The following is a 24,464-nucleotide window of genomic DNA, read 5'->3' as shown; positions in this document are numbered from 1 at the left end:
GTTTAGGTAATGAGTTTTAATTTTGTACAATTTTAGAAGGATGACGGTTTAATACCAGTCTAATTTGTTTGATAAAGCCAGATTTCAACATGTTTATAAAACTTCGGATATATTCACTACCTTTGATGGGGTATTATCCCTCAACCCTTCATAGTAACACCGCATTGGGTGCCGATTGCTGAAGGTATCCTCGTATACAATATGTATTACCATTTTTTTACGTGTACCTGCTCGTATCTATCGTTTCTGTGATACAGTTGGAAGAACCTAAGTAATGGAACTACATCGTACGTCACAGCGTCAATGCAGTGTGGCTTGCGACGGAAGGCAGAGGGCAGGTAATGCGCGCGCACGTAGCCGCGCCGAATTTTCGTGCTGCCAATATTTCACCGTAGAACGCAGAGAGCGCGCGCCACACGCGGTATCGACGAAAATCCAATGTATCACACCCGTTGAATAAAAATTGATGGTCAGTGCGTTTCACCAGTGTAAACATCGAAGATTCTCAGCTGTATAGCAATATTTCGGATCGTGTTTCTTGTAAGTTGATTTCCAAATAAATTTTTACATCAATAGGCATCGATATATGAAAATATATTGCTATGTTAAATCCTTTGAAAATAAGGCGAAAGAATTATCAGTAAAGGAAATGTACCTATCGATATGCAGAAACATTCTATAAGATAAATACTAACTACATAGGTAGCATGGAACTAATTGCCATCGTATTGTCACAGCTGATTATACATTAATAAAGCTAGGCTATTTTTTTAAATATTCAAGAACTCGTATACGATCAAATTTGTAAGATAATTATTTATAAAATCTAGACAGTATGATCAACAGCAGCCACAATTTTAACCGGCTTTCAAATAACCGAAGTTATTTAAGTTTTTTTTTAATTTGTATCATAGTACCAGGTAGACCAGGCCTCAGACGAGGTAGTTTACATAGTATGGCAAACACCTATAAAATATACTATGTACGTGCGAGTAACGCAACGTAACTAGCATCGCATAATCGATAAACCTTTAAAATAGGTAATATAATAATAATAAATATATCTTTTTATTTAAATATTTAATATCCGCATTAGAAACGTATACTTACCAATTAAATTATAATATATATATTAATATTATTTGTAATGGACACAGTATAGCCCCGGTGTATTATTATAAATAACAAAAATTCTCATTATTTTCAACACAACTGTTTAACTATAGAGCTTTTGGTAAGAAGCATTTAACAATCAATAATGGTTTGCGCCAACATTTATTTAAAAACTAGTCCAATATTACCTTAGAATACCCGTATATTTTTTATAAGCTATACCTACGTAAAAATCCATAACATTCTGCACTGCTAAAGTTTTTAGTGTGCATGTACCTGCTATATATAATAAGCGTACTCAACAAAAAATATTAGTCACTGTCTTAGGAATTATTTAATATGGTTTAATTGAGAACGGGCACTCGAAGGTCATAGATTCAATTCCTATAAGAATAAATATATTATATAGGAATATTTTTCTTGATTGATACGGATGAAAATGTAATTAAAAATCTTTATTATTGTCAGTTTAATATTTTTTATATAATGCATAAAACAGGAAAATATATTACTTAGATAGCTTGAAACACAAATTACAATTTGATAATGAAAGGAACTGGATAATGCCCGTATATTTCCAAAATATGTAGAAACAAAAAAAATTGGGTATGAAAAAAACATCTAACTTCTAACTCGTCAGTCGTTCGTCGCATCCTTTACTTCACTATTTATTTACTATTGTTAATAAATCATTTTTTTTATGTGTAAATGTGAAATGTGTGCCAAAAATGTGTGCCCATAATTAAACAACTATGTCATACGCGCCTGTATGACCATGTGCGACTGTATGACCTGTGTTTTTGACTTTTGAGACCGATTTTAATCATTTTACTGTAACTGAAAAAAATCCATTTCGATACGGTATGATATTAAATATATTTAATTTGTCACTGTTATCATAAAAAATTAAATGTGTAATTCTTATCTCGCTGTTATTAATGGCAATGCAATAAATAATATTTTGTATTAGACACTTAAAGTTAATATACCAATCATGCACGAACACTTGAAATTATTCTATATGTATAGATATTATAATATGCCTTTTTACTTTTCTGGCGTACTGACCGCCCTGAATGAACACAACTGCACCTATGCCAATCTTGTGCTACTGCTGGCCAGTCTGACTGAGTTTGGGCTTTGGCTTCGTCAGTTTCGCCTAATAAGTACTCGTTTCATACAAACTTAAGGTAAATTGGCATTGCTAATTGTGTTCAATTATGCATTTTGTTAACTATATTTTAATGGTCTTTCGTAGTTTTAGAAATTAAAATATTTTAATAAATGTGCATCAAGTAGATGCCACGTTGGCCTGTGGTTAAGCCAAAACCAGAGCCATTTTTAAATCGATCTAGTTTTATCAAGTATACGTTGATAATATTTTCCTGATATCACCAAAATAGATTTTAATTACACTTATCATCGTTCGTATGGCGTTTCCGTTTAATTCCTATGGAGTTGAGTTAACTATCTACGTCAACAGAGCGCTGGACAATTTTTTCATACATAGAATTATTCGATTGAGAATTTAGGGAGAATGGATATGATTCAATCTCCCGAAATTCTCACAATATTAAATAGAAACTCTTGACTAGGTAACGAAATAGGGACATCTTGCGGTTTAATGACATTATATTCTGAAGAAGTAGCACATCAAAAGTAACCTAAAACTTAACGTAGTTCACCTTGTTTGAACTGAGACAAAAAGAAATACGACCCTGACATGTATGGAGTGTCCCTCGTACCAGCCAGAGTAGGCATTTAACTTTAGACATTTTACTATGTGAGCAGCGTGGAAATATCTAATTTAAGTATATAACTATTGTTTAAATTTCATAATCATCCCTACTAGCATACAATACGCAACATATTGATACCGTTTATTCATAATTACATAATTTAGAAATTAGTTATAACTTTATGGATTCATATTCTATATATGAATGAGTTGGACTCTAAGCGTCAAACCTTTCTTTTTATGTATTTGCGCAAACAAATTTTTACTTAAATTACCAATTGACTATATATAATATTATTATATCTGCTATATTATCGCGACATAGCTTATATGTATGATAATATAGATAATATTATGATGTTATAGTATTGAGTGCCACGTGTATATCAAACGACAATTAAGGAAAATACTATATAGGCGACGGGGACATAGTTACTAAAAGGTGAGGATGAATACATAATATATAAAATTTTACTCGAAAAACTAAATCATGTTTCTAGTAGGCTATCTGAACCTGAACGTACATCGTAAATATTTATTGTAGACAGAATGAAAATATAATATTTATACAACATTTTTTATTTATTTATATAAAGAATTTACCCGCATAATAGTTTAGGTATGTAAGGTCAAACATAAATAGATCACGGGATCAGAGATGGTATCGGTCTACCTTGTACTATGTAATCATAGTACTTCATAGCACGCAAGTTTTTTTTCCAGTGTACAAAAGAAGTAATATCCCATAACATACATTTTTATGAACCTCACCTAAATTACTCGTAATAACTGATATTCATTGTTTACAACCAAAATATTTAATTTATTATATTAAAGTAATGACACTTTGTATATAAATTCCACAATTAGACTTTTTAACAAAACCATTTTTTTATATTCCGAAGACTTAATTTTACGAGCCCTAGAGTCGTAGCAAAACGCATATGAATTTCAAAGAACTAAATTTTCCTTCAGTATTAAAAAATATATAATAAACGATACGAGTCCTTTGCCGACTGGCAATCAGATCCGCAAAAAAACAAACATACAAATATTTATATTAGAATAATTTTTTTCTTAACCTTCTAATACTTAGTTTAATGTAATCTATGTATATATTTGTACCACCTAAAAAGTTGATCTGAATAAAAGGCTATATTATTATTATTATAAACGATACACTTTAAGGACAAACCAAATATAGGGTTTAAAAGGATAATGTAAGGAGTGCAACTTGTAACAGGCTTCTCGTATCGGATTTCATGACTGAAAAGTACGAAGCAGACTATAACAACCTTTGCATTGGTGAAGAAATTTCTCATAACGAAACAGTAAATTGAGTCCGATGTTATTTAATACATTTCAAGCTTCATGTGGCGCCATAAATATCTGACGCCAAATTGTACTTTAATTCTTTTTTACAAAACAATGATATTTTACTATTACTGTTACCACTGGTAATTAAGTCACAATTAATTGTATTTTTAAATTTACATTTAAATTTTCGTGAGCTAATGAAATTCGATTGAAAAATTAGTCATGGATCTATAAGGATTGATACATATATTGATTTATATATATGTCATACTGTGGGTATGGTCTTTATACAAATCGAATTAATTATAATTCTGGTATTGGTAGGAAATAAATGTGGAATAAAAAAGTTGGCATACACAAAAAAGGCAGCGCCGACACGTAGCAGGAACATCAGTACTTAAAAACTGCTAATTCACATAAAACGCTGAGCATTAAACGTTGGTCTAGCTATAAAATGAATGTGTTAACGCCGTAAAATGCTGCAATTAAGGATGTTGTAAACACAAATTACCGTTTACTATAGATGACAAGTGCACTGAGATAATCATAACCATTATTACCTATCTATACAGTGTAACAAAAGTATGTATTTATATGTTCCATATTATAGTTTTTGCTAACATAAAGTTATTTTATGACATACTCACCTTTTAACTGTAAGAACGTAAATAGATGGGTGTTTTAAATTATTTTTTCCTCTGAAATTCAAAGAAAAAAGGGTCAAATAGCTGCAGCTGTTTGACTCACAATTCAATGACGCAATGCAGCATAAAAAATACATTAATATCACTATATCCACTTTGTTTTACATCATACGTTTAGCAACTGATCCGAAATAAAACATTCCCAATGCGTGTATTGAGAACTGTGTGATTTGAATTCATAACATTATATGTAACTTAGAATCCAATAAGATTAAGTACAATTTTATTTCAAAATTAAAATAATCTATTTTAATAGTATTAAAACCAGGATACAATTATTCAAATAATAATTTATATTAGAATCGTAACCTAAGTTAGATATGAAAAAATATTAAAAAAATAAACTAACTGTGCTTGAGTGTTTACATTTAATTGTAATGGACGCTTTGGAAGAGTTATACTAAGTTTCTTTATACATATTTAGCTTGCTGGTAATGGCAACTTTGTGTATACAGAAAAAATAATAACCTATGTTCTTGTGTATTATCAAGTTGATCAAAATATTATAGTGGGTATGTTTAATTTATATAATAATATAAATTACACGTTTTGTTGTTTTTCAAATGTTTTATTAAAAAAACAAACCATCGTGTTAATAGAAAAATATAATACGAGTAGAATATGAAATTGCACCTATTGTCCATTATATGAAAAGCATTCATTAACACGTCTTTCAAATTGATTATTGAATTGTATTTAATTGACGTCTTTCACAAAGTCTCGTCTTTCACGAACTCGTAGTATGCATAAAGCGAATTCTATTTTGTCGTGAAAATGTCAATTAAAAAATATGTTTACATCAAATATACGTGTCTGTTATTGAAATATGTACTTCAGAAAACAAGATTTGTTGCATAGCATCGTGGTTGGCGTGTCACGTAGTTTACACACAAGAACAATAGATATTTATAATGAGTTTGTCATGGGCACATTAGGTCGTCTATCGGGGTGTTCGATGTATACAATTTTGCATCGATACAAAGATTAAAGCGAATTTATATTAGTATAGTTAAAGTTATCAGCTGATGTTCGAACTGTTACTATGGGCAAAATTGTATAAATAAAAAATAGCGCATATTCTCACTCAGCTTTAATTAAATCCAGCATGTATACGATTATATATAGATATGTATTATAAACCATTACGTGTATAAAAAGCATATGGATATGTAATTCGTATAAGTTTAAATAGTCACGTCTACACCATATAATTAACGACAAATAGGTCTAAAGGACAAGACTAATTGCACCGGAATACGGAGTACTACGTGTTATATCTAAATTTATTGTTTTTTTCAGTTTTCCATAAACCCTACATAACATATTTACGTATATAAGTTATAAATTAGATATTTTATTTACACAAATGCTCTATTTATTCAGTTGCGAACCGCGTTAACAATTCTATAGGTAGATAATTAACAATGACAATCTAAATGCTAATAAATGAAAATATAAATTACTTTTATGTAAAGTACTTTTTAATTTTTCGCTTTATTTCACAGTTCTTGCGCATAAAGTTTTAAATCTATAATATAACTAACAGTTTACTGTATCATTTCCACTCGGGCAATTGTAAAGGTTTCGTAAAACCTGGAAATTTGATTTAATAGTACGTACGCACTCTGAGTAATAATGTTTACCATTTGTTGGTAAGCGTAGCAGGTATGCGAATAACAAGTATTAAACCGAGGTATTTAAACGCAAACAAATCGTTCTGATCATTTTCATTCTTAGTTTGGAAGTCTTTTCTATAATAATGATTGTAATGTGCATTAGTGGTTTGTCACCATTAAATTATAATTAGTTTTCTGAATCTGTACAGAAACTTGATCTTTCATTATAATGTGATATGTACCTAAATAATTTCGATTTAAGTTCTACAAATAAATAGTAATTTCGTATTCATCTAATATTTTACGGTGTCTTTGGCGGATAACATGCGTGCAAATAAATATTTTATCTTTTACATCACTACTTGGGATTGTGTGTGTGAAATACTCGAGAGAAAAGCTTGAATGCCAACAAATTTTATCAACCTTTGACTCTCTGTAAAATCCTCTTTTTAGGATTTTACAAGAGTTACTTTGTCAGCTTAACCTTCAGCTTTAGTAGTAGTAGTATTATACCGGGCTGGGATATACTGCTGTGCAAAACGGTTTTTTTAGAAAAAAGTAGTAGAAAATAGTAAATGTACCGAGTTCAGCACGACCATTTGTTTGACTGGAAAACGGTATCAAATTAACACCTTCAGGTTACCGATAAGCTAACACACTTGTCTATAAGTTCAATAACCTCGGTCTATTTAAAAACTTTATTTCTTATGTTTATGAAGTGTACGAAAATTTTTGTCTTTTATAGTTGTTTCTTCCTATAATATTACGATTGGTCATTGCGTTTAGGTTTTTTTGTCATACATACATTGGTTACTTGTTAATTTTTTGTTATCGTATGGTCAAAAGCATTTAATTTTGTAGACGATAATGGCGTGCCAGCTAATTAAATAGCTCAAGGTCGTACTTCCTTATGATTTAAAAAGGATTCAATCTACGCATTAAATACCTATAGATAGACACGAAGTTTTTATTACTGACAACATTTTCAAGTTTGTCACGTCAAGTCAATTCCTCCTAGAAAATTTGTTTGGAAATAACGCAAAATTTATTTAATTATCCATGTATAAAGTTTACTTTATTTTACATTATATATGAATTTATTTATAGGTGCAAATTTATTATTTAAATGAAGCCGTGGTACTTAACTTTATTTTTAAGGTAAATTATTGAGACACATTTTTAATAACACATAATTACAAAATATATACGTATCGGAATCGAATATGAATTATATGTTTTGCTGTCGAATATGTTAGAAGATAAAGTTTAAATATACCTTATTACTAACTACACTTAGCAGTTTTATATTAAGTAATCGTAACAGTATCATAAATTTCTCAATTTTAAACGTAGGTTGTAAATATTATATTCGCATCAAGAATTTTAAAAAATGAATGTTAATATTAATTTGATATTTGTATCAGAAGTGTTTTAGATAGCAATAATAATAATTTAGTGTCTTCCCTCCGGCGCCGACTCGTTTTATGTATATTTTTTTAGAAAGAAAGAAAGAAGCACTGCTGTGCACATGAGAAATATCAAGTATGGCGCCACGAAGATGGAACTCGCGAGTATAACGTACCATGCGTTGCCAAATCATGGAAGTGTAAAATGAACAAATGGTGATGTTTAAAGAAAAACACTTTTTTACGGATTATAGTTATGTATTATTGTATTTAAACTTATAATTATTTGTTTATAATTTTAAATTTAAACCGACGTTTCGCGTGCTTTACAGCGTGCGTGGTCACGGTGACCAATATACAATAATACATAACTATAATCCGTAAAAAAGTGTTTTTCTTTAAATGTGTATAAGTTATGTTAAAAAAAGACAATACTAATGGTGATGTTGTTTCAGATGTCATAGCGGCAATATGGCCAGCAAAATAGGGTTCGGCGGGGTGCGCTGAGCGGGGCATGTGGTCGCGGACGGCGCGGTTGCTGCGGCGGGTAGCTCTGCTCGCGCCGTTTGTGTTAACGGCGCTGGCACTGCTGCTGCTGCCGCGCCCCCCACCCTATCATGCCTCGCGGATGCCCTCACCACCACCCACTGCGCAGCCCCGGGACGATGTTTACATTCATGTAATTTTTTTTTTACTTTTATAGACTAAAAATCATAGATGCGGATTTGTTAGACTTTTACAGATTATACGACTCACGATGAGTGATAACGTAACATAAAGATTTAGTTTATGGAAGATCAAGGATTGCCTGTGCTTTATTCAATGCAACAGCGGGAATGTTTCGATTGAATATCGGAACTTCTACAGATTCCTTAATATTTGTAATTATTTTACTTAGAAATTGGCGTATTCAAGTTGAAAATTGGTAATACAATGTAAAAAATTGTGGTATTTGTTTCAAATAAGCCTAGAGATAAATACTACCTAATAATATATTATTGTTAAGTGCCTGCCCAAATCCGCTGTTTTGCTGATAATTTGTTTTGCTTGGGAATTTAAATCTGCTTGACAAAAATTTCTGATATTTTGATGTCTATATTTTATGGTGCTTTTAATTTTTTTGGAACATTTATGTTTAGGTACATAACTTGTCAAACATTTTAGATAAAAGAGTTTGTAGCATACACCGTAGACAGTATTATGTATGATGTAGTAAACTTGAATAAATAAATAAATATTATATGTATATAATCTCACAAAATATTAAGTTTTTAAATCAGATATCGAATTTGATATCAATTTTGACAGCACATTACTATCTGATAAACTGATAAATATATAGTGATAGCATTTGTATTTTCATACAGTTCTTCAAATCATAATAACTCAAAGAGCCAGAAGAGAGAGAATTAAAATTGATAGTATTTTATATCAATTTTAATTATTTACTCAAATCAACCAAAAGTATAAAATATGTATATAATATATAGTATGGCGATAAAAATATTTTCTGCCATGGCATCTTTTTAAACTGTCATAGAATTCCTTAAAACCAATCAAACATTGCGTTTGGGTAACAAGAAAGTCCTGAAAATTAATTGAATTTATTGAAACATGACTCAATGACGTCGGTAGCGTTAAGCATTGTAATGTTCACGCATCATGACTAGGTCCTTTTAATTAAAAAGCGTGACGTCCTTTCAGAACTCGATAACGGAAAGCGAGGAGGTGAACAATGTTGGAGATGATACTTCAATGCGACCTTGGTACATGAGTGGGGGGGAGAAACGACCTAGAAGTCATGATAAGCAGGCCAGGGTTTTCCCGGAAGACCTGCCTGGAGAAGACAGGTATTATAAAACATATTTCAAGTCACAATCTAGGTTTGTATGTGATTCCACGTATAACCGGTGGAATATATTTAATCTAATAAAATTATTAGATGCCATCGTATATATATATATATTTCGGAATAGGCCCAGACATCAGAAGTAAAACACGAGATACAGTAATATCAGATATCAATAATTTAACAAATTTTTAATAATAATTGAAAAGTGGGTAGATCATTTTACAACTTAGGTAAGAGAGAGAGAGGTGACAGTCGGTTAAGACTGCCGTTAAAAAAAATAGGATTAAAGATTCTATTCAGATAGGTTTATATATGTTTTCGTGTACCTATTTTTAAAATTAAATAATAGGCATGACTTCTTTATAACAATGTAAGACGCTCAAAACAGAGCAAGCCTATTGTTTGCACGATGGGCTAACCTTGGAAGGATGACAATTAAGATTTAAAACAAATTATTTATACTGTTTTTCGACCTTCTTCTGAAATTAAACTTTTCTTAGGTGAAGTAGTAGATAAATAAAACATACAATTTATAAGACAAATAAAAATGTTTAAAACTTAAATAAACCACTTTAAGGACAATGAAATCTTAAGTCTTTGTTACGCCTTGTAATTAACGGGTGGTTTTAGAAACTATCGCATATAAAAATGCTTATCCGACTGTATAACAAGCGTACGGTTACGATTACATGAATTTGTAATTATTTTGCACGTTATTGCCTCTATAAAAATTTATATCGTTTTATTGAATTCTGCGTAAAAGAAAAGCATGGTTTCCAAAAATGTAACATTCGAGGAATAAAAATGGCACACATTTTCTCGCTATCACCTAATTTATGTCACCAATATACTAAAAACAAATTGAATTAAAAAAAATCTCATGGAAATTTAATGGTATTGAAAAAAAACCCGTTATATCAATAGATCAATTCAATAAATTTCTTTAAAAGTAAATATAATTACCGTAAAATTACGTATATCACAATTTTATAACATGTACGTGACTCGTGTATTTCATGGCCAACCTGATTAACCTCGATTCAGTTATAGTCGAATTGATAGCATATTTTCGCCTGCATCATAAAGGCATATATAACATATATTTCAGGATCGTCGAACAGCTTATGTATACGTTGCCAAAAGACGAAGACGTACCTATGAAGAAGATATTGCTAGCAAACGGTTTAGGTACATGGGGTGTTTCGGGAGGTCGAACGGAGTTTATCAGGAACAAATGCCCAGTGGACAGATGCACCTTAACCGCAGACTCCAGGGAAGCAGCTACCGCGGATGCCATCTTGTTTAAGGATCATCATACGCCGTATAATATCAAGCGCCCATCACATCAAGTAAGGTTTTCTTTTACTTAGCCCTGTGACATAAATAATAGTGGAGGTTTTTTCAACTGTAGTATGCTTCTAAGAAACGTTAAGCTGTAGTGTATAGCTAACATATTAAGGTCTAAGTTATGCAGATGCTTTGTAAATTTGAACATACATAAATCTCATTATTACTAAAACTTTCAATGTTATCTTAATTTTTCGCCTTATTATCAATCAATTAATCCTTTCAACTTAATTTAATCTATCGATTTTTCGAGGACTTATGAACTGATTTTAATGAAATAAGATTACCAAACAATAATCGTACTATCTAATCACAGTTTTATCACTATTTCTACCAGTTTGATAACGTTTAAATTTTGATCTGCACAGTTTGGATTCCTAAGCTGCACTGCATCAAACTTAAAAAAAAATACGTAGTCATTCAGTCACATTTGCATTCAACGACTTCGCTAAACATAACCAAAAACATTCTCTATATACAGACAGTTAATTTATAATGATATATCGGTGAAATACAACATAGTCTATGTTTTACTTCACCAGCATTATTAGCTAGTCATAGATCGAAAAATTTGTCTCAGAATTATTTGGGTTTTGTTTTTTCAGCTTAGTTGGAGTTGATTTCATAATTCATCTCAACTGTTACAATTTTTTTAAATCATCTGCTAAATATAGATACTTAATAACTAACATTAATAAGTGTTCTTAATTCTTCAGGGTGACGGGGATTTAAATTTTCGTAATGATTGTAGTCACTTAATTTTTTTTCCTCGACATTATATTAATCAACTACTTCTTGTTTTCAGATATGGATTCTATACTATCTAGAATGTCCCTACCACACCGCGTCACTACGGCCAACGTCCATCGATGTATTTAACTGGACAGCTACGTACCGGCGAGATTCCGACATCGTAGCTCCCTATGAAAAGTGGGTCTACCATGACCCTATTGTCACCGAGAAAGAATTAGAGCGGAATTACGCGGCTAACAAGACTAAAAAGGTTAGCTATGACAAGATTTATTAATGGTCCTCATGAGGGTTCAATCTATATAAGAACAATTACATACTAGTATGTATATTACTTACGCTTTTGATAATTATTTTATCATGTTATTGTAAGGTTTGATTTGACATAGGTTTGTTCTTCTTAAAAATATGTTTCACGTAATTCTTACAAGTGTGTTTTTTAAGCTATAAGTAAACGTGGCGTTTGTCACAGGTGGCGTGGTTTGTCTCAAACTGCCACGCGCGCAACCGTCGGCTGCAATACGCAAGGCAACTGTCTAAATACATTCCAGTGGATATATATGGAGCTTGTGGGCCTCATCATTGCCCCCGAACAGACCCAAATTGCCTGGAGATGTTGGATAAAGAGTATAAATTCTACCTCGCTTTTGAGAACTCTAATTGTCGGGACTACGTCACCGAGAAATTCTTTGTGAACGGATTGCAGTAAGTTACATATAAAAAATATTGTGAAATGATGATGCCCCATCGTTTTTACCGTTATTATATATATAAAATAAAGTTAATTTTGATGATTTAAAGATAGCTTTCAAACAAAATCAATCTCAAAGAGGTTTTTTTTAATATAGTTAAATGTACCATCAACATTGTAGCTGTATATTTCCGCTTTCATCTTTTACTATAATTCACTGTAAAAGGTGTCGAGGAGAATAATCCCCACATAATTTAAATCTCAACAAACAGTATTGTTAGCCTAAACATGTTGTTAATTCATGTCTGTATATTTTACTAATGGCCTCTTAACACACGCTGTGTTATTCCAGTATATACTTAACGCTGATAAAAATAGCTAGTTCCATTGGGCTTTCATTCCAATCAAATTCCTTAGTAAAGATAGAAGAGAAGAAATAAAGTCAATTGGCAGGCTGCTAGTTTTCATTGAAAAAAAATATATATATAAATCCGGGCTAGATCTTTATGGCTATGTCTTTATTTAGGATACCGTGAAAGTATGAATAATTATTATTAATCAAAACAGTATAGAAAGAGTTTAATACCGGCATTAACGTTACCTGAATATATATTTTTTGGAGATATTATTATCTGTAAGATGCAACGTGTGCGATTGTCCTTACTCTTTAGCTCAGTTTATTTAAATTTGCAGACATGACGTGCTTCCAATAGTTATGGGTGCTCGACCCGATGAATACGCAGCAGTAGCGCCGCACAACTCGTACATTCATGTAGAAGAGTTTGCCAACCCAGAGGAGTTGGCAACGTATCTACGCCGACTCGACGAGGATGATACGCTTTACAACTCCTACTTTAAGTGGAAGGTAAATTTGTATAATTAGCACCTTCTACCTCTTCTGAGCCTTTGAATTCATAAAGTTCTTCTTTCAGGGCACTGGTGAATTCATAAACACATACTTCTTTTGTCGTGTATGCGCAATGGTTCACGCTAACGCACGCAGGCAGCGAAACGCCCATTACACTGATGTTCAGGCGTGGTGGCGAGACGCAACTTGCACGCGTGGCGATTGGCGGTCGACGGTGCGCGACTCGCACGATAAAGTCTAGGTTGGGACTACCCTCGAATTAAAAATAACGTAACCTACTTAAATACACCTTCTCCGCGTATCTTTCATAGCGCTGGCGCATTTTAATTTACACAGTTAAGAAAGTTAAACATAATTCGTGGAGAAAGTAGTAGTCGTTGATGAATGTGCTTTGCTTGTGTTATATGTATATGGTGGTTCAAAAATATGGCCGACTGAAAATTTCTTTGATAAAGAATGTGTTTCCCAGAGGAATTATAGTTATTCCCAAAATGAATGTGTAGTAGGATCCTCGTCCATTAACATAGAAATATATGAAGTAAAACTAATTCAAATTATTTTGAAGTGCAATTTAAGAATTAGTGATCAATGTTAATGTGCGCATAAATGTCTGAATAAAATATAGTAAACATTGTACTTAACAAATTATTAATGTGAAAGGTTCTAATGAACGTACAAAATGGTTTCAGACCAAACTACAATATAGTAAATTTAAAATTATATTATGTTATTAATATATATTTAATACATCACTGTTAATTAATATTAATTGTGTTATGTTATATTATTAAAATTATAGTAAGTACTTCAAAACAGGCAACCTCTTTTGTTACTTCTTTAATTGTTATTATTTTTTATGAGTAAAGTCGTTTGAACGGCTCGTTAGTTAATATGAAAAATATCATATGAGTGATATAATTTTAATTTACCATGACATATTACAGGAGATATTTATTGTTTTTGTTTGATAATGTCTATTGTAGTAATGTTTCATGTCTGTTGCTCACAAATTTAATAATTAATATCAAAAGTCTACGTAACATCAAATTTACAGTGAAATACACTTAATGCCAAATGCATTAATTACTATCTTTTACAAATGTTTTAAAGTTTGCTACTTTTTTACATGTAAGTTTGTATATGTTTATGTTTACATTTTTATTATTAATTATTTTAATATATACCTGGTTTGAAGCCCATAGAAAAATATAACCCATTTTGATAATCACTAATAAGCATTAATTAATAATAAAATCACCTTTTAAAGCAAACAATGAATTTTAATGATAAAAGTTCATAGGAAAAACAAATGAGGCTATCGACCATTTAATTACATTCCACTTTAATGATTATAATGTAAAATTGTTTAGGTTTGGCCCAATTTTTTTTCAGACTCGTTCACTGTACAAAAGCTGACAGGTACTTCTTTCTATTTGAAATAAGGATTACTTTTACTTATGTACCTAGCTAACATGTTAATCGTATTTTATATCAATGTTCTTAAACATTCCTTAAGTTAATTAAAATGTTATTAAGCTCAATTTGTCTAGTCCTGGCTTCAATTTAAATTGAGCACAAAATTTTGTAGAAATTCTTTATTATTTAAGTTTAGCACAATTTACATGATACAATTTTATATCATTTGCATTTTTGTAACTTATGTACTTATTTATAGTGTAATTTTATAGAAAGGTTATTAATGTTCCTTGTTTTATTACATTAAGTGTAAATTATTCTAGATGTAAAATAAACCATTAAAGAAATTTTCATAAATTTGTTTTTATTTACAAGTCTAAAATTATATATATATAATAATAATGTCCTTAGTAATATTTAAAGGTGCGTATCCATTAGAGCAGCCTCGACTTGAAGCAAACCAAGGCTGCTCACTCCGAGGCATAGGCCATAGGCTCGCGGCAACGAATTTGCCTCATGGCGCGGCGTGCCTCAAGTTAAGGCAGCGTCTCCACTTGTGCGGCCTCGGATCGAGCGGCTGCCTCGCCCCGAGTCTGCCTCAAATGGATACGCACCTTACGAATATTTTACATTGAATACAATTTCGTCATGTAAAATTTCAATATTATAACATGTTGTACATTATTCAGGTTACTTTTAATTTTTTAGCTCACACCACCTTTTACTTATACATTCATAGTCACCACAGCCAAAGTAAATAAATGAATGCTATGGTCAAGCCGTTTGTCTCGTGGTATGATATCACAAGCTGTATCAAAATAATGTTTACCAAATTAATTGAAATTTAGAAAATCTCCGCGAGATTTGGCTTTTAAAATCTTTTGTAGACCCGTAGCGTACCTTTTACGTAGGCGAGTTTCCCTTGAGTTTATCTTTGAATAGCGAATTAGCGACTAACATGCAAACTGTGCGGTAGCTTCGCAAATCTATAGGTATGGCATGGTATGGTGCTTACATCGTACATTCACTGCTCAATATTAACTTTCATTAAATGGAAATTTTACTTTGTTAAATTTGAGACCTTGGGTTGAAATAGCAAATCTATTGGGTCACATAATTTTCTAATAATATGTTCACATAATTTTTTAATTATATATTCACACCTCATTACATTTATACAAAACTTATCACTAACAACCGAACCCTAGGTAGGAAAAAAACAAAAAAAAATATGATGGGAGGTAGAAGTGCATAACTATGCATATCTTTAAAAACTTCGAACCTTCATCTAAAATAATACAAAAAAATATTAATAAAACAAACTAAAAAGCTAATCTTTCGGATTTATGAATGGCATTATACTTTACCAAACTATCTTGTACGTCGCGCATCTTAATAGTGTAATTTTCATACATTAAATGAAGTGAAAGATAATAATTTATTAATTTTTTTTCTGTTGTGGCCTGAAATTCTTTAATTGGCAATTCAATATTATAACATAAAGCTTTAATAGATTTTTGATAGCTTTTAAAATTTTTAAGGTTTACAAAAGTTACCGTAATGATAAATAAATAATGTCAGGACAAATTAATATATGTATAAACATTCTCAACCCGTCTCGACTATGGTTATGCCAATCCTCATTGCCCGTTCCCATATTAGAGAACTTGTTGCTAGTAATTATATATAGCACCCTCTAGTAGCGTGTGATATTGATTATAGCTAAACACAACTATTTTTTTTTTTTCAAAAAAATTGCAGGTTTTGATTGAAATGCTAAGGATGACTACCTCTATCAAGACAGAAATCAAAGTGAATGGATAGATATTAGAGTATGTAGAAGAATATATTTACTTAGGGCAAATAATCTCTCACGAAGACCAAATGTCTAAAGAAATAGACAAAATAATTGCTAATGGCTGGAGAAAATACTGGGCAATGAAAGAAATAATGAAGAGCAAAGCTATGAATATAGATCTACAGAACAAAGTATTCAATATACGTCTCTGTGTTACATACGGATGTGAGACTTGGTCCCTTACACAGTTACATAGGAAAAAACTGACAACATTCCAGCATGCAGTTGAAAGAAGTATGCTCGGCATCAAAAGGAAAGATAAAATTCGAAATACTGACATACGGCGTAAGACAAAACTAACCGACATACTGATCAGAATAGACCAACAAAAATGGAGGTGGACAGGACATTTGATGCGTTCTTCTTCTTCAAAGAACAAATGGAGCAACAGTGTCACACACTGTTATCCACGTAACGGCAAAAGAAGTAGAGGACGTTAATACAGCCGATGGGTAGACGAACTAAAACTGACAGCAGGTCCAAACTGGAGGAGAGTCGCCTTGGACAGAACACAGTGGAAAGAATTGGAGGAGGCCTTTGCCGAAAGGCACACTGTTATTAGGGATATTTTAAAATTTTAATTTAAGTATATATACTAACTTTAAAACTTACAGTAATAAATGCTATCAAATATATTGGAAAAGGATCGAAAACATGAAATTTACAAAATAAGTTTTAGCAAATATTCACAATATTTAAATCTTGAATTTTATATTAGATTAAATGCTTTCAAGGATTTCTGCTTTTCTGTGGTGCCATCACATTATAGCCAGAATATTCAATATAGTATCTATTTTTACATGATCAATGTGGGTCAATCTATTACTTTGTCTTTAATGCACTCCTAGGATAAATTGCCATGTACATAAGTAATAAGTCAACAACTTTTTTTAAACTACACCTGAGGCTTCGGTTTGCAGAAGTTGTTCTATGATATGAGTGTCAACAGGCAGCGGGGCAGTACCTGAGAGGCAGGCAGACATTAAGAGTTTCTTTCATCTATAAAAGCCCTATAACATGATTGTTATAATACATACAATGATCAATAACATACTAGAAATTTATTGAGTACAGAAAACATTAGTCTAGAGTTACTAGATTCATTGGATAAGGATGGCTGGTTATCAGTTAAGTAATTAATTTAAATTATATTGTATATTTATATTGAATATTTTTTATGTAGAAATTGTGTTTAAAACTTCATGGGTTTAGCATCACTTTGTACTGTTTCAACGCATCAATATTATTTAAATTTTCCTGTATTTGTATTTGTATGTTGGCACATTCCACTATAAAGTTAAGTGCATTTTGAAAGATGATTTTGGCTTTATGAAGATTCTGAGGCACTAATACGCCAAACCAGTGCATTGGGTTTACAGTATTCAAATCATTTTCAACAATTTTAAGTTTCATCTCACCATCTTCTTCTATAGTCTCACACCTTGTTAAAGCTGAGAATTCTGAGCTAGCCTCTGTGGGTAGTCTCTCTTTACTAACTGCTGTCTGGCCCATAATGTATCGTGACTTAGCTAAATTGAAGCAACCATTGTTTATGTTAGATTCTATGTTTAATTCTCGACACATTTTTTCTTCCATTAAATGCAACTGCCTTAAAGTGAGCCGGTCCAATAGATCGTTCACAGTTTCCTCACTGTAGATCTTATCTGAAAGCAGATTCGTTTATACCTAACACTGCCAAAACAATTATAAAACTCCACGACATTGTTTACTTACCTAAAGACATGGCCCGGATTCTTCTATTACTTGTTTTATTCAAGTAATGGTCTATATTCGATTATGGATGATTTTTACTACGCTTCTTTTTGTTTTTATTTTAAAAAGTATCAGCTGATCTGTCTCTGTGATCTACTTGCTATATAGTATGTACTAGAATAATAGAGTAACTTAAACACACAGATAACTTATTAGAATTATTTCAAGACAAAAGGAAATAAACGACTCGAACTATCTACACAATTGTGTCGTATGATATTTTTATGGGTTAATAAATGTTTGTATAGTGTTAGAAAATCTCAGTCCTCGTTAAACTATAATCGACATCGTTTTCGTTCGTTTAGCATTTAAGTTATAAATGTATATACTTTACACGTCCAACTACTATGAACTAAAGCTCCAAGCATATAACTAATATATAGCAATTAGCAAGTAAAATGTACTAGACCTGGTCTAGTACATTTTTTTTTTTTTTTTTTTTTTTTTTTTTCCTTTGGCTCTAACACTGTTTGTGCATTAGCCAGCGTCAAGTATGGGATTTTTATAATTCGTTGTTTTAATTATTTACAGTTTATGCATAATGAAAAAACTAAGGAAACCAATCGCGACATAACATAAATAATTGAAAGCGCATAAATTTACAAATAATCAGAATAATTAATAATGGAAAAAAATCAAAATTATAGTTTAATGTTATTATTTACAATAAACATACTTATAATACTATATACAAGGGGATTTAAATCTCGAAGAAGTAAATAAATATTGGTAGGAAGGGGAACGGACAGAGAAACTAAAGAAGTATATAAGGAAGAATGGTCATACTTAGGACAAGAAAAGAAAACATGATTCAAGTCAGAATAGCTCTCGCCACACTCACAGGCGGTACTAGTTACGATACCGAGTTTGTGCAAATGAACTGGAAGGCTGTTATGTCCCAGACGCATACGGATTATAGTAGAAGTGGCAGTTTTACCAAGCGACAATTTGGCAAACCACGGCTTCCTGGGAACGGAAGACTGTATAGCATACAAGAAACGACCCTTAATCCGGCCGTTCTTTTCCCAACACATATTCCACGAATTGTGGAGATATATGCCGGGCAAAGCAGCAAGATCATGGCCAAAATTCTTGTACAGGTATACGTCACCGGTCACAGTAGCACTGCTAGCCAAACTGTCAGCTTTCACATTTCCAGAGATACCACAGTGACTAGGTATCCAACAAAATGATACTAAATAGTTGTGTAATTGGCATTGCAACAGCTTTCTCCTACATTCAAATATAACATGAAAGAATGGGTTTAGTTTAAGTGAAAATTTTGCTAAGCTCTGTAATGCACTTAAGGAATCGGTAAATACAACGGTTTTTTTGAGTTTGAAACACAGCACATATTCAAGAGCTTTTAGTAGTCCAAAACATTCACCGGTAAAGACCGATGATTCTGGAGGTAATTTAATTTTCTGAACTATGTTGTACTGTTTGTGGTACACTCCAACACCAACACACCCATTGGAGTGTTTAGAAGCATCTGTATACATTTGATGCCAGTTAGGCCATTTCATATTGACATTGGAATTAAAGTTTGCATTAGCATTAAAATCAGATTTTTCAATGCCAATAGAAAAGCATATCTCAGGAGAAAGAAGTAGAGAATCATAAGAAGAGCTAAATAGGGGAAGGATATAAAAGGAATGAGTTGGGGCTTGTAATTGTTTAAATTTCAGAAAGCTTTTTAATAGACAAGGTAAAGGTTTATGTGAAGAGGGTAATTTTTGAGAAAGAGATTCCAGTTTGGAAATGAGGGGATGATTATGGAACTGGGCAGTTCTAAAAATGAATCTATCTGACAGATATTGACGCCTTAAGTTTAATGGAGGGTCACAACATTCTATTTGCAGAGCATTAACCGGGCTCGATTTCATAGCACCAGAAACAATCCTCAAAGCCCTAGACTGTATGAGATCTAGTTTTTTAAAGCCTGCTACATTACCTGGATCTAAGAAAAAGGTCCCAAAATCAAGAACGCTTCTAATGACAGCATTATACACCAACCTCAATGTGGCCGGGTGAGCACCCCACCAAACTCCACTGAGACATCTCAGCATATTCAAGTGTCGCTCACATTTACCAACCACAAATTCGCAGTGTGGTTGACCTGTTAGTTTAGAATCAAGTATAGCTCCTAAGAACTTTACTTGATTATTGACGGGTAATATATTATCGCAATCATATCTTATAGTTGGTGAGGGAGGATTTCTGGATTTAGTGAAAAGTACGACGGTACTTTTTGAGGGAGACAGATCTAGGCCATTTGCATCCATCCAAGATTTTAGGAAAGATAAAGAGGACGAGACACGTTGTTCAGCATTACTTACAGACTTATCAGAGGCATAAATAACCAAGTCATCGGCATATTGTAATATACTAACTGAATCTCCGATAGAGTTTTCTAGGTCATGTGTATAAATATTGTACAATAAAGGACTCAGCACAGACCCTTGTGGCAAACCCTTCCATACCAGCCTACTAGGCATGTAAGGGCCGCCAACATCTAAAATAATTTTCCTCTCTGATAGAAGATTTACAATGAAATTATTTAAAAAATAAGGAACCTTTAATTTATCTAATTTACTTTTTAGAATATGTAACAAAACATTATCATAAGCCGAATTAATATCCAAGAAAGCTGCGACTACTGACTTTTTATTTGAGAAAGCATTACGAATGTCCGTGACTAATATGCCTAAATTGTCACACACACTTTTACCTTTTCGAAATCCAAACTGAGTTGGTGACAGATATTTATTATTTTCTATATACCATTCAAGCCGATTTTTAATTAAATGTTCAACAACTTTTGTTATCACCGATGACAAGACTATAGGACGGTATGATTTAATATCAGATCGAATCTTAGACGGTTTTAAAAATGGCAGCACTATTTGACTTCGCCAAGATGACGGTATGTCATTTGTCAAAAGAACTTTATTTATTAAATTTAAAAAGTAATTTAATCCATTTTCGCCAAGGTGAGACAAAAAGGAATATGGGATCCCATCTTCCCCAGGAGCACTGTCTTTAACGTAATTTAATACACCTTTTAATTCTAATAGCGTAAAAGGTAGATTTAATGAGGAAGGGACAACATCAGAGTTATTTTGTGTAGAAGAGTGGATGAGATCTGGAGCAGAAGGAGGAGCCAAGCGATCAAGGAATTGATCAGCTAATTCTATAGGAAGCAACGACGGGTTAGAAGGATTGATAGCTGACCTAAATCTTTTGATATTTCGCCAAATGACAGAAGAATTTATTCCAGGTGATAAAGAGCTACAATATTTCCTCCAACCCTCAGATTTCTTTTTTTTAAATAGTTTTTTAACCTCTTTCATTACATTCATTAAGACCTCGTATTTTTCCATAGACATATCATTGCGATAATTAAGCTCAGCTGCCTTGCGTTTTTTAATAGCTGTGGTACATTCTTCATCCCACCATGGTGGAGATGACAACTTATTACTACTCGGCTTTTTCCTAGGAAAAACACTATCAGCCGATTCTAACAAAACATCTTGTAAATAATTACTATTTGTGACATTATCTTCTGAGCAATTATTCAGTTTCTCTTCTACTAATAAACTGTATTGACTCCATTTCGAGTCTATGATTTTGTGTTTAAGGCGAGACTTTTTAATAAACATATTACTATTTTTTTTACAGGGAAATGAAATGATTATGGGATAATGATCACTATTGTAAGATGAACACAAAGTAGACCAAGAGAGAGAAGATGCTAAATTGGGAGTACAGATGGACAGGTCAATGGCACTAATTACTTCACCAGGCTTTGTAAGGCGAGTAGGAGAACCCGTATTTAAAATGCACAGGTTATACATGTCTAAGATATCCAATAATTCATACCCGTACCTATTTGATACTGAACTACCCCACGATGTATGATGAGAGTTGAAATCACCTAGAATCATGAAAGGCTGAGGGAGAACTGAAATTAAGTTTTTAATTTCATTGAATATTTGCAAGGAGGGGTGAGGGACATATATAGAGACAAAACAGATACCATCAACAATAGCTGTAATGATAGAAAAGCTGTTACTATGTGAAGGAAGAGGGAAGGAAGAAAAGATGCTTGAGTTTCTGATGAGCAGGCATACACCACCATACCCATCAGCCCTGTCTTCTCTCAAGCAAGAATAACCAGGGATTTTGAATACCTGATCTGGCTTTAGCCAGGTTTCAGATAAAGAAAAAATAAAAGGATTAAAATTATTTATAATGTGTATAATTTCATGCTTTTTGTTTATAATACTGCGGCAGTTCCATTGAACTAACCTGTCCATGTTGGCCATTATTATTATCAGTGTAGGAATTAATTAAATTAGCAGCGTGGGACGGTATAGATAAATTAGGTTGAGAAAGTAATTTAATTAATGTAGTAATTAACTCTATTATTGTCTGTTGTGAATTTGCATTAGGCGATGATGGTAATGCACATCCATTAGAAGGCTCTGGCATATTGTAGTCTCTTACAAGAGACTCATGCGCTACATGATCGAAACCTTTACTGTGTTGAGGAGGCGTTCTGGGTTTAGTGAAGACTGTTTTTTTATAAGATATTGTACGTGGAGGTGGTGAACCAGGCAATACTGTATTTCCACCAGGAAGAGATTTACTTGGGAAAGAGGATACAACATCAGCAAATGATTTCGAAATTGGGGGATGTAATTTTGACGCTTCAATATAAGATAAGCTATTCTCTGCCATTGTTACTTTTATATCTGTTTGTCTCACATATTCTGGGCATTTTTTGCTTGAAGCAAAGTGCAGCCCAGAGCATAAGCAGCAAGAACCATGGTCTTCCTCTACATTACAAGTATCTCCAGTGTGGCCTTGACCACACTTGTAACACCTGGGCTTTGACCTGCATTGGACCTTGGTGTGCCCAAAGCGGCAACAATTAAAGCACTGAATTGTGGGATACACATACAATTTAACCGGCATAGAATTATAACACATAAATATCCGTTTAGGCAAAACTTGTCCATCAAATGTAAAAACAACTGTTTGTGAAGGTTTCCACGTAGGTGAGTTATTGACCATGATTTTATAATTAAGTCGCCTGATTTTTATAATTTCCCCACACCCAATGGGTATGTTAGTGTTTTCCATAATATCTTCAGGAGACCATTCCGTTGGTACTCCCCTAACCAAACCCATCCTTGTAATATTGAAAGTAGGGATAAAAGCTTTCATGTTGTTAGTTGGTAAGCAGTTTGCATTTATAAAGCTGTTTGCGTCTGTATATTTACTAAAAGTTAATGTCATTTTATTTCTGCCAATACGTTTTAGACTACCATCTACAATATTTTTAAACAGAATTTTTTTTAAAAATCTCCCGAATACAACTGGGTGTAAAACTGTGCTATCATCATCAGCAGACTGTACTTTCTGCACATGTACCACAAACGGGCCGTGGTCATTGGCATCGTAACTAGCCCTACCAATTTGTGTGGTGGGTTTAGAAGATATACCGGTGGAAAGAGGCATTGTTGTCTTATTTGTGGAAGGACTAGGTGGAGGCAAATTGTTGGTTGGTGGTGTCACAGTGGTCTCAGCAAATTCATCTGTGCATTGACAAGAATGACTGTCTGAGGGTTTAGAGTGTTCTGTAGTACTTTTGCGTTTCTTTTTATTGCAATGTTTGCACATTTTATGTAAATTTTGCCTGTGACTGCGCTTCAGCTTCCTTTTAGAGGCCAAAGAACAGTCTGAATCCATACCGGATTCATTGGAAATGGTGATAAATGCAACCGCGGGGGGCGCCGTGCCCCCCGGGTCCGGAGGCTCGTTCATAAAACTCAGAAAAGCTTACCAAAACTCGAAGAAAGAAGAAGAAAAATATAAATAATAATACAAATTATAAATATATACAATATTTAACTATTCTGATCACTAAATTTTTAAAAAATATTATTTTACAGAAAATTCAAACAAAAATCGCGCCCGCCAAATTCGAAGCTTCCCGCGTTTCTAGTA

The 24,464-nt window shown here is 32.6% G+C and overlaps 2 protein-coding genes across 2 annotated transcripts; one reads left to right on the top strand and one right to left on the bottom strand.

Moving 5' to 3' along the window:
* The first annotated feature begins 307 nt into the window (after positions 1-307).
* On the top strand, positions 308-15,043 carry LOC110992454 (glycoprotein 3-alpha-L-fucosyltransferase A). Its single transcript, XM_022258282.2, has 8 exons — positions 308-540; positions 8,350-8,573; positions 9,599-9,744; positions 10,855-11,095; positions 11,899-12,096; positions 12,316-12,548; positions 13,228-13,399; positions 13,467-15,043. The coding sequence occupies exons 2-8, from the start codon at positions 8,409-8,411 to the stop codon at positions 13,641-13,643; spliced, it is 1,332 nt and encodes a 443-aa protein (XP_022113974.2). The 5' UTR covers positions 308-540; positions 8,350-8,408; the 3' UTR covers positions 13,644-15,043.
* A 2,245-nt stretch (positions 15,044-17,288) lies between these two features.
* On the bottom strand, positions 17,289-18,799 carry LOC110992457. Its single transcript, XM_022258285.2, has 2 exons — positions 18,411-18,799; positions 17,289-18,340 (listed from the first exon to the last, which is right to left on the bottom strand). Exons 1-2 carry the CDS (start codon positions 18,418-18,420, stop codon positions 17,877-17,879), a joined length of 474 nt encoding a protein of 157 aa, XP_022113977.1. The 5' UTR covers positions 18,421-18,799; the 3' UTR covers positions 17,289-17,876.
* Between the last annotated feature and the right edge of the window lie 5,665 nt (positions 18,800-24,464).

The sequence above is a fragment of the Pieris rapae genome, chromosome 6, assembly GCF_905147795.1.
Source record: "Pieris rapae chromosome 6, ilPieRapa1.1, whole genome shotgun sequence".
NCBI classification, from domain to species: Eukaryota; Metazoa; Arthropoda; class Insecta; order Lepidoptera; family Pieridae; genus Pieris; species Pieris rapae.
The sequence above is the reverse complement of the archived record's forward strand: the minus strand, read 5'-3'. Positions and strand labels throughout refer to the sequence as shown.